The sequence below is a fragment of the Semicossyphus pulcher genome, unplaced genomic scaffold (assembly GCF_022749685.1).
Source record: "Semicossyphus pulcher isolate SPU_LCO1_2020_fin unplaced genomic scaffold, fSemPul1.0.p SCAF_21, whole genome shotgun sequence".
Taxonomy (NCBI): domain Eukaryota; kingdom Metazoa; phylum Chordata; class Actinopteri; order Labriformes; family Labridae; genus Semicossyphus; species Semicossyphus pulcher.
This window is the reverse complement of record NW_027211695.1, coordinates 16,104,553-16,114,909: the sequence shown is the minus strand read 5'-3', so window position 1 is coordinate 16,114,909 and position 10,357 is coordinate 16,104,553. Positions and strand designations below refer to the sequence as shown.

Below are 10,357 nucleotides of genomic sequence, written 5' to 3'. Positions count from 1 at the left end.
CGATTAAAATGCGCTAAATTATTAAAAATTATAATGTGATTTGGCTTTTCTCCACACTCACAACCACGCACACACCAATCTGTTATAATTAAGTCCTCACTCCCCCCTCCTTTCCTTCCTCCTGTGCTCCTTTTTCCTCGCCCTCCCCCTCCGACTCCTCACATATCAGTTTTTATAATAAACATAATAAAAACCCGCCTCACACCACCTACTTCTGTCATCATAAACTAAAATCTTTGACTTAAAAGAGAATTCTTTTTAACAAAAAGCTAAATTCTTGATGATTTTATGTCCTTTTCTCTCACATTATGGTTTTATTTGATGGTTTGTGGCGCATTTCAGTGCAATTTGTAGCGCTGCGCAACAGCGCCTCCTGTCTTGTGTGAGCCATGCTGCTTTTTCCCGCCATGGTGGGTTTCCCGCCATCGTCATCAAACGCTTGTACTGACGTCAGTCTCGCGATAGAAACTGCAGCGATGAGCTCATCTGTGTGAAACTTCGATATTTGGCTTTCTGTTCGACTTTTTTGAGAAGAGTTTTTAAGTTTTTATCGCAGGAAATGAGCTAAAAATTATTTTGATCTTATATGAAAGTTTGACATACATTTGAATTATATCTGTACATATTTTTAATTTCTTTAATTCAATATTTAAAAATACAAATATATTGATAAAAGAAACTTCCAAAGGATTTCCGTGATTAATCGACTGGAATTACTTTGATCTAATTAAAACGCTTTACATTTTTTTTGTATGTATTTACATCAATTTTTATGCAAAGTAACTCCCACCTGGCCTAGAATTTATATAAAGAAAGGCCTCCTTATATATTCAGAGTTGTTTTTTTTGTGAGACCAAAATGTGCATCACAAAATGTATATTAAAACATAAAATATTTTATTTCACAATTACAAATATTTTCAGGATATCTTACAAGTAACCAGCGTGATCATTTCATCTGAGTGTTTTATCTTGAGGAAACGACCATCCCGTCCTCTGAAAGCAGTTCCTTAAATTAAAACAGTGTCATGTTAAAAAGTAAAGCTTGTAGAGTTCCCTTTCCCTTTACAGAAATGTTGTTGAAGCTGGTGTTTTTATTTTATTCATATATTTTCTCTTTTTTTTCTCCCTCAAACACATTTCACCATAATAAAACAAAATATGCACCACATATTTAAAAAGCTTATTGTTGCGGGGTATTTTAGCAGGAGATGAGAACAGAGGAAAGGCTAGAGCTTTTTTCTTTCCTGGTTTTTAGCACCTGTTTAGATTAAAATCATTTTAAAGATAGTAGTTTCTTCCTTTAATTCCCCTCACGGTGGCTTCTGACAGACGTTTCACCTTCTTGCATGACTCCCAACCACCTTTAAGTCTGTTTGTGCTTTACCCAGCTGTTGCTCATCTGTACCATAAACCTCTGGAGTAGCTGTAGACCCTTCACAATAAGAAAAAATTAAACAAATATCACTTCTCAGATTTCATTCACATCACCGAGTCCTCCACGGAACAGTAAAGGGAAGAGCTTTTATTAACTGTTCGTGATTTCCTTCCTGCATGTTTTTCTTTTCAAAGTAAAAACACCGTAAGTCCATAAAAATGAAATATTTTTTATATATATTTATAAAGTCCATATTTCAAATTCACAATAGATGATCGTTGGGAAAGTCTGAGGGCAGAGGAGACGAGTCGAGGCGAGCCGCAGTGTCGAGTCAGTCACAGAGAAGCACTTTGTAGTGACTTTCAAACACTTTCCCTGCGACTGTCTCGTCTCTCTTCTTGTTCTTCTCCTGATAAAACAAACTGTTATGTGCCGATACCTGAGCCTATCATCCATTCGTTCATTCTTCTGTTCATTTTTGCATTTCATGTGTTGTGTCTTTGTCCTTTATCCTCTCTGTTTAGCACTCCTCCATAAGTCCACTGTCCTCTTCTCTATGTGACGGTGGTGGAGTTCTGCCCTCGGATGGCGCACCACGCCATGAACACGTCTCTGTGGAGGAGAAGAGAGAAAAGATGGAGATCATTTCCACTCATTTATATGTAGATGTACTGTATATGTCTGCCTCTTTAAAGCAACAACAACACGTCTGCTTCAGGAACTCTTTCCTACACAGTCGAGTTGTTGTCGTGTACTGACCTGCAGTGTGTAGCGACACACTCGTTGCTGCAGTACTCTTTGTCCCAGTCTTTGCTCTCCACAGCCGGGTTGTTGCAGCCGGCACGCACACACATGTTCCGCGTGGAGGTGGGGGTCATGCTGGGGACGGGGGCGACGTTCACCTCCACCTCCATCTGAGAGAGGACAACCAGACAAATTACAAATACAGATATTTACAGTGTTTATCTCAGACAGTGAATGCCTCATCTACTCCAAATGCAAGTTGTGTCTCACCCCTTCTTCGGCCTCCGCCACTTCCTCTCCTCCCGTATCCACATCACCCGACTGACCCACCTCCATCGCCAGACCGGAGGACATCGACGTGGGCGTGTCACCTGATGACGTCACGATGATCGGAGAGTTTGAATCCGCCTGCCTCGCCGACGGGACGACTTTGATCTGGAGAGGAGGTGGAGCCGTGGCGGCGGCCGCGCCGCCTCCTCGTGGTTTGGCCTGCAGAGGGGGAGGAGCCTGTGCGTGCACCATCTGCTGCAGCCGAGGAGGAGGCGGGGTGCTCTGCATCTGCTGCAGCGGCGGCGGCTGGCGCGGCGAGGAGGCGGGAGTCGCCGTGACGGATACTCCACCAGAGGGCAGCTGCGTCTGCTTGATGATGATCTTGGTGACGGTGGGGGGGTTCGGAGGGGCGGGAGCGGGTGGAGGTTGGGGTTTGATGGCGCCGGTGCGGGAGCGAGTGGTGACTTGAGGAAGGTCCAGGATGATGTTGGAGGTGCAGATGTTGGTGATGGTGTTCTCCTCGGGGTTGTAGTGCTGTGAGCGGGTGGTGCGAGAGGCCAGGGTGGAGGCAGGCGAGGCTGTGATGGTGGGAGCGGGGGCGGGGGCTGGAGGTGGAGGTGGGGGCGACGGGGAGGTGTCCATGACTTCAATGGGGACCTATGGGGGAGACAGACAAACACAATGAAGACGTAGAAGAGAGGAACGTTTCACCTGCTGTCATGATTGGAGCCCTTGTTAGTCTGCTAAAGATGGCGTCCACAGCGAGTTGGATGGGTTTCTTATTCAACCTTTGCAATGTCATATACATCACTGACTTTACACTGTGAAACATCACTTTCACACCTGACAGCTTTGGTTCTTTCAGAGTAAAGTCTGAAAGTCCGGTTTGTCTGGACAGGTGAGAGCACAAACAAACCACCAGACCATGGCCTGCCTGAAAAGACGGGACTCTGTCCGTTTCCAAATGAACCACGCCGCGGTTCGATTCAGGTGAGAACATAAGCGGACTTAAAGTAGGACCTAACACAGGAAGCAAACCAAAAAAAACACTGTGCATTGTGGGATGTTAACGGACGTTGCCACTGGCAGAGACGCCACGCAGCCAGGCAGCAAGACGAGTAGAGGACAATAGAAATATGGGCCGACCAAACAATTTCACAAATGCTTGTCGAGATGTGCGAGAACACGGAGGTGTTCAAACTGTTCAGTGAAAAACTAAAGAAGAGAGGAACTGATCGATCTTTGAAACAATGTCGGATAAAAGTTTAAAAAAAAAGAACTCGAACAACAAACCATTGAAGTCAGTGATTCTGTCTCTTCTTGTTCTCTCTGAGATTCTGACCAATCAGAAATAAGTTTCCTCGTGCGTCAAAGCATTTAATGGTAAAAGCTGCCGTGTGAACACAAACCAAACTCGAGGCAAAATGCAACATTGTAACAATTTGATTCGGACCAAACTAATCTCTATACGCAGGGACGTGGATTTCTGGGAAGGCAAGTGTTTCCGTTTGTAGTACGCTTGTAGTCCGAGTAATATTGACCAATCACGTATCAGCAGGCTGCGGCGTATGCAGGAAAAACAGTCGGCGAGGAGAGCAAAAACAGGCGGCGTAATGACATCCCAGCTTCTTATCAATCTCTATAAACAGACACCTGCATGCTAACAGCTAACAATCTGTTCTAGATCTCAAATTTAACTTGATATGATGCTGTGTCACGGAAGACGTTCAGCGTTCAGATTTCACGACTTCCTCGAACGCATCAGAACAAACAAGCATTTTAAAAGCTTTCTTCTCCTCTTGAGGACAGACCTGACAAAGCTTGAATTTTTACTTGAAATTTCAGCCAAGGTTGGACCCGTTAATAACAAGTACATCATGAGAGAACGGTTTCTCTTTCTGAAACAATGCAGCGCGCGGAAAAGGAAGTCTTGACGGGAAGTCGTTTATCGCTTACCGCCCGGCACGTTCAAGGGCGATCCCAGAGGATATATCGTCTCAGACTGTAGCCGACGGGATCCGAGATTGTGATCAAACAAACAAACTTCCGGTGTGAAAGGACTCTAATTCTATCAGAAAAGTAAATTAATAATATATTGTATTTGGAAATTGTTGGAAGGTCTACGAAAAACAAATGGCATCCCCGTCAATCATCGGCACTGCAGGGTGGTTGCGTTGGTTGCTGTATTTAGCTTCAGACATTAAAAGTCGAGAGATGAGCGCTAAGATCTTTATCAAAATCAACTAATAAAGAAATAATCAAGACAAAAAAGTTTTGTGCCACGTAACCAGAGATGCGCCACAAAAGAGGCTTTCCTTTAGAGTCACGGGGGATCTCTCACCTGAGAAAAGTGTCCGGCTCTGTACTCGGCCAGCGCCTTCATGTAATCCTTCTTCGCCGCTTCGTTTTTCCTTTTGTACACCTAAAAATAAAACGAAATTATGCAGAAGATTGCGTTTAAATCTGCTCATATGTTAGAGAGCTTTCCCGTTGACACAGGGAGGATACTTCGAAAAGACCTCCTCTTTCCATGGCTGACAATATGTGTTTCGTACACTTCAGAAGTTATTATAAATGCCTTACACTTACATTATGACATATTTGGAAAGAGTCTCCTCTCACCTGCTTCTGCTCCTCCCCCAGGCTGTCCCACATGGACGCCACTATCTTTGAAACCTCTCCGAATGTCGCGTTGGGATTTTGTCCTTTGATCGCCGCCTGCGTGTCCCTGAAGAACAGAGCGTAGGCCGACACGGGCTTCTGAGGCTCGTTGGGGTCTTTCTTCTTCTTCCCCTTCTTCCCTCCTCCCGCTCCCCCTTTCCGTCCGACGGCCGGAGAGACGCTGGAGGTCGGGGCGGAGAGCGGGGACTCGGACAGCGAGGGGTCGAGCGAGATGACTCCGGGGGAGACGGCCAGAGAGACGGGGGACTCGACCAGGACGCTCTGAGAGGGAAGAGAGCGATGTACGATTAAAGAAGAAACTGCACGTCAAAAATATCTTGACGTTGAAGATGAAAACAGGGATTTTTAACTGATAAGTGTTGAAATATTTCCTCTAAAGTTAGATGTTGAGGAGGGGTAAGTTTTAAGACTCACCCTCCTGAAGTCGTCCATGTCGTCGTCCTGCAGCGAGCTGGTGGGCGACGCCGTGGCCGACAGAGGGTGCTCAGGCGACTGAGAGCGCTGTAATATGTTCCCTCCTCCCAGGCCGAGCCCCAGCTGAGCGCTGAGCTCTGATTGGTCGATGGTGGTCAGCTGGTTGGAGCCCAGCAGGCCCTGGCTCATGTCACCGAGCGGGACGTCGATGGTGACGGGGGACGAGCTGCTGAACTGAGAGCCGATGGGGTGCCCGAGGTCCTGAAATAAAACTCAATTTAAACTTGTGTTTATTTGAACTTTTAATGTTTGGTTTTCACACCCTCCTCACCATTCCCAGTGACGACCCCAAGAGAGCGCTGCCTCCCGATTGGTTGATGACTCCCAGACTCAGGTGCTCCAGCCCCTGCGAGGGCGCATTGACGAAGGTGGAAGCGAACGAGGGGTCGTCCCCCTCCACGACAGCGTTCCCGGGGACGACCACGCTGTCGTTGGGGCCGGTGTCCGACAGCTCCCCGAAGTGCGACACCACATCCGACACGGTGAGGGCCGAGTCCGGGTCCAGAGAGATGGGAGGGATCTCGAACTCCTCATCGCCGAGGCTGGGGGTGTGGAAGGTCTGGGAGGGAAGATGGAGCGAGAGGAGGACGGATGCAAAAGTAGAAGGAGAAGCGTTAAAAGAAAGTTGGGAAAAGTTCATTTTCTAAAGCTGTGTTTCCACCAGAGGAAGTTACCCCAGGGACTAGGAATATTTAGAGGTACCACTGCAGGAACCAGGGTCTAAATTAAGTCCCAGGAACTTTATTTCATGTCCCATATGCTCCCTGCTTCAAGGGTAATACGGGCACTTTGGGAGCGTCCTAACAGCGCTGAACATTTCTGATTGTAACCTCTTAACTTGTGTAAAACAGCTCTGGCTTTTTCACGGATGAACAGACATACTTGCCTCATCTTTGGGGGAAACACAGACAACAACGGGCTGAGACTAAAAGGTCTCGGAACTTTTGGTGGAAACGCAGCTCAGGTTTTGAATGCTGCGGTCATTCTCAGATACTAAAGAGATGTTGAGTCAGGTGTGGTTTAGGGCCGTATCACTAAGCTAGATTAGCGAGTTAGCTAGCGATCTTTAGACTTAACTCAGGTTTATTAGTCATTTTAAAGCTGGCTCTTTTTCAGCATGGTAGCCCGTCTCCGGCTTATGTGAGGGGTCTGTGTTTGTTTGGTTTTGTGGCACCTTGTGAAGTTCCAAGTCTGATATGGTGTGTTCAAATAACCCCAGTTGTAATTATGACTTGAGCCTCTCTTACCCCTTTCCTACCAAATTTAGCGCAGGTTTTTCAGATCCGCTCATAAATGCCGATTGTCTCTTTTCCCATTGCCAGAGAAGTATACTCGCTTCTGTCTCTTTTCTGTCTGACATCACAAACGCGCCAGAGATCGGGTTAGGAACGCTGTTCGAGCGCCGCTTGGGTGGAGATTAGTGTGTCAACCCGGGTTTTGTGTTGCCGATCGGAGCCGAGGCGGTAATTACCCGGGTCTACTGCAGAGTCATTTGACCCGGGTCTGAAACCTTTCCCGCTAAGCAAAAAACTTGGGTGTTAGCGGGTTTTTTCACCAGTGGGAAAGGGGCTTCTGTGACTCTGATGTAGGGTGGCACATGACAGGTTTTCTGGGTGATTGTAAGAGACAGCAATAACCAAACCTTTTTAGAGAAAACTCAAATGACTGTAATTCAAGACGTTAAGACGTACCTCTGAGGAGGATAGGAAGGGATGGCCGGCCCCAGAGATGGTCAGGTAGTTGTCACTGCCTCCAGGGAACTGAAACATTAAAGGTTCACAAATTAGGAGAAAAATCATCATTTTTTGGCATTAAAACCCAACCAGTAACAGAAAGGCAGTGGTGCTAGTTCTAGAAAGACATCACAGAATACCTAATTTAATGTCCTTTGTAAGATATCTTTACAATGAGATGCCTTCAATGACAGCCTAAAGATCAGTTCAGATCCATAAAGACTTGAGGACGTTTTCCCCATTCATAGGAGAGAGTCACCTTGTTGTCAAATCCATTGAAGGACTGCGGATCCAGGAACTCTGGATCACCGTCGTGCTGCCCGGTACCGTCAGTTAAATCAGAATAAAAATTCAGGTCCATCTTTTCAAATGGGCTTCATATGTCAGCTATGAGGCCCCTCTTTAACGAGATGTTGCGCAATTAACCGAAATTTCCTCTCTTTTACCTTTGTTTTCAAAAATGTGTGGTTACAGTCGTGTCGGATATCTCGTAAGAAGAAATGCCAACCTTAATATACAGAGTCAGAATGATCTGTCACGTTATTTCTAATGAAACCGTCCACACTGACAGCTTCAGCACAGATGTTGGACTAGCTCACGCGACTAAAACGGAGCATGTGTACGCAAGCAACCGTGCCAAAAATAACCCAGCCTGCTGAATGGCTAGCCACCGAGATAACGTGGCTGTAACCGGTCTTTATTGCTGACTTGTCCTACCACGGTTTAGCTTTAGCTGGCTTTGACGCAAGGCTGCAGCGCTCTTCACTCCACCAGCAGACGCCAGGCGCCCGTTTGTCTGTGGGTCCTCAAACGTGACATGAAACAAACAGCCGCGGCTAACAGACATTAGATACTTAAATTTAACGGACTGTTAATGCTGCCCAAGAGGTTCAGATAACGATAATACACGTTTCAATGTGTCTGACAGAAAAGGAAGGCGGACTGCATCCCCGAGTACTCGCTTCGTGTTGGCCCGGGCCAGGCTGCTCAATCGATCCCGAGCAACGGATCATGGATGGCTATGGATCGGATACATGGAAGCGGTCAAGCTACACGACGAACACGCAAGATTTTGAATGCAGCTTTCAAAATAAGATAACACTTATAACTATATATCGTTTTTTTAACGATTTACTTGTACTTCTACATATTTTTAAAATGACATTTTATCCATACAAGGAAATTACATTGGCAAAATAGGTGTCTCTACCATGGCTGGATAAACCTTTTTGGGGACCCCTCCTTGTTTTCCAGCTCCTACAAACTCGATATGGTGCCTCAGGTGAGATGAGAATTTTGTGCCTCAGAATTAATTGGTTCTTTGTGCAAGAAGTGGTAAAGTTTTAAAATAATTTGTCTCTGTGAGTAACGACAACATAATTATTTTACAGAGGGAACCTCTCAAAAACAGGGCCTAAGATTTGTGTTTTTCTATCCACAAAATATGCATAACATCCCCAAAATTATGCAATTAATCTTAAAACTTGGAAATTTAACCCCAAATTTGACTTGACTTCTCATCTTTCGCAATTTTCCTCATCATATTGAAGAAACACCTGAAAAGTTTGACTTTGAATTCGGAATTTTGTATCAAGAAGTATAAAAAAAAAAAAGTACTTGAGTTTTTATCCAAAAATGTAAATAAAATACCTAAAATTAGACTTCCTATTTTAGAAGTTGGCATTTAGTCCCCATAATCGTTGAGATTTTATCCCCAAAATTATAGTATATTCAATTTTCTTTTACTTTTTATCACAAATATTGCGATGATCCTAAGGTGATACTGTACTGAGGTTGGTAATCCAGCCTTATCTCTAATTTAAGTCTAACCTATCAGAGGGCTTTAAATCATGGGCAATTTTAACTTAACACAAACTCTAGTCCCATTGTTTACCCGTTAGTAACAAGAAGTTTTTAGTCATTTATAAATAAATAATTAACGTTTGTATTACACGCTTGCCCATACCACAAATATTTCATTTCCTGTTTTTTTATAATATTCTTTTTTAAATTTGTAGGATAAATGTTAACCTTATTTTTAATATAACGTTATCGTAGGTGTGTTGTGGACTAATATCCTCTTTAAAAATAATAAAAAATAAAAAATCAGATTCCTGATTTTATTTTGAAAAGCTGTGACAGGAAGCCACCTGTCATCACAATGTTCTCGACATTTACCTAACAGACAAATGGGTTAGCTTTGCTGTGGTTGATTATTGAAGCTTTAACTAAACACATTTTGCATCTAACATGGAAGCCAGCTGCGACGGAAAAAATATGATTCGTCTTTAGACTATTTAAAATATTTTAACATTACAACAAAATAATATTTTACCTTGGAACGGCCGCCTGGCAGCTTATCTTACCTCCTGTTCTTCCCAATGGTTCGGTCCAATAAAATCCTTCAGCTAAGTAGTTGGTGAGACGGAGGAACATATTTATGTAATGATCCAATTTACCGTTAAAACGATAACATTTTCAACGTATTGGCAGATATTTGACGTCTGTACACGAGCTTTAAGCACTTTACATTAGCGTAGGACCGTTTAACCGACACCAGGAGCAATACATTTCACTCTAAATCTAGGTGTGTAGATTTAAACGTATCGAAAAGTAAATATCGAATGAATTAAAATTAAATTAACTTATTTGATAAAGGGATAAAATAAAAAAGACAGCCGGGTGATCCGCTCGTAACAAGGCCATCATTGTTGTGTTTGTGACAACAAAAAGATGTGTTGTAGTTGTTTAAAACATATGAAAAGAAAGCGTTTATTTTATTATGTAAATAGTTTCTAATACCAACTACTCTTACCTCCATGCTCACCCCCGAAATCTGATTATTTTTGTGTTTATCCCACTTTTTCAAGTGAACTTCGGCCAGAATTGATTTCCTCAAAAATCACAAGGCACCGGCTTCCGGATTGTACGTACAAGTGGAAGTGACCTCATCACGCAAATGAATTGGACGTTCCAGAATAAAAGCCTAGTTTGGCATCTCTCTCTCGTTTTACTTTGTGACGAATTATATTTTTGATTTAAAATGTTAACATTCAAGATAAGAGGTGTTAAATAAA

General features: G+C 43.9%; 1 protein-coding gene across 2 annotated transcripts; it reads right to left on the bottom strand.

The window, feature by feature from the left end:
• Positions 1 to 881: 881 nt before the first annotated feature.
• tox4b (TOX high mobility group box family member 4 b) lies at positions 882 to 10,180 on the bottom strand. 2 transcript variants are annotated; one of them, XM_069672201.1, is made up of 9 exons: positions 7,540 to 7,641; positions 7,239 to 7,307; positions 5,819 to 6,106; positions 5,488 to 5,748; positions 5,014 to 5,334; positions 4,733 to 4,813; positions 2,392 to 3,048; positions 2,137 to 2,291; positions 882 to 1,989 (listed from the first exon to the last, which is right to left on the bottom strand). In XM_069672201.1, the coding sequence occupies exons 1-9, from the start codon at positions 7,639 to 7,641 to the stop codon at positions 1,932 to 1,934; spliced, it is 1,992 nt and encodes a 663-aa protein (XP_069528302.1). In that variant the 3' UTR covers positions 882 to 1,931. The 2 variants fall into 2 exon arrangements, with proteins under 2 accessions (XP_069528302.1, XP_069528301.1); XM_069672200.1 differs by lacking the exons at positions 882 to 1,989; positions 2,137 to 2,291; positions 7,540 to 7,641 and adding an exon at positions 10,096 to 10,180 and having other exon boundaries at positions 2,294 to 3,048.
• Between the last annotated feature and the right edge of the window lie 177 nt (positions 10,181 to 10,357).

Coding starts and splice junctions, on each gene's coding strand:
- tox4b (XM_069672201.1), bottom strand. CDS start 7,641: ATGGACCTGAATTTTTATTCTGATTTAACTGACGGTACCGGGCAGCAC. Junction 5,335..5,487: donor ACATGGACGACTTCAGGAGG/GTGAGTCTTAAA, acceptor CTTCCCTCTCAG/AGCGTCCTGGTCGAGTCCCC. Junction 3,049..4,732: donor GAGCCGGACACTTTTCTCAG/GTGAGAGATCCC, acceptor TCTCCCCCATAG/GTCCCCATTGAAGTCATGGA.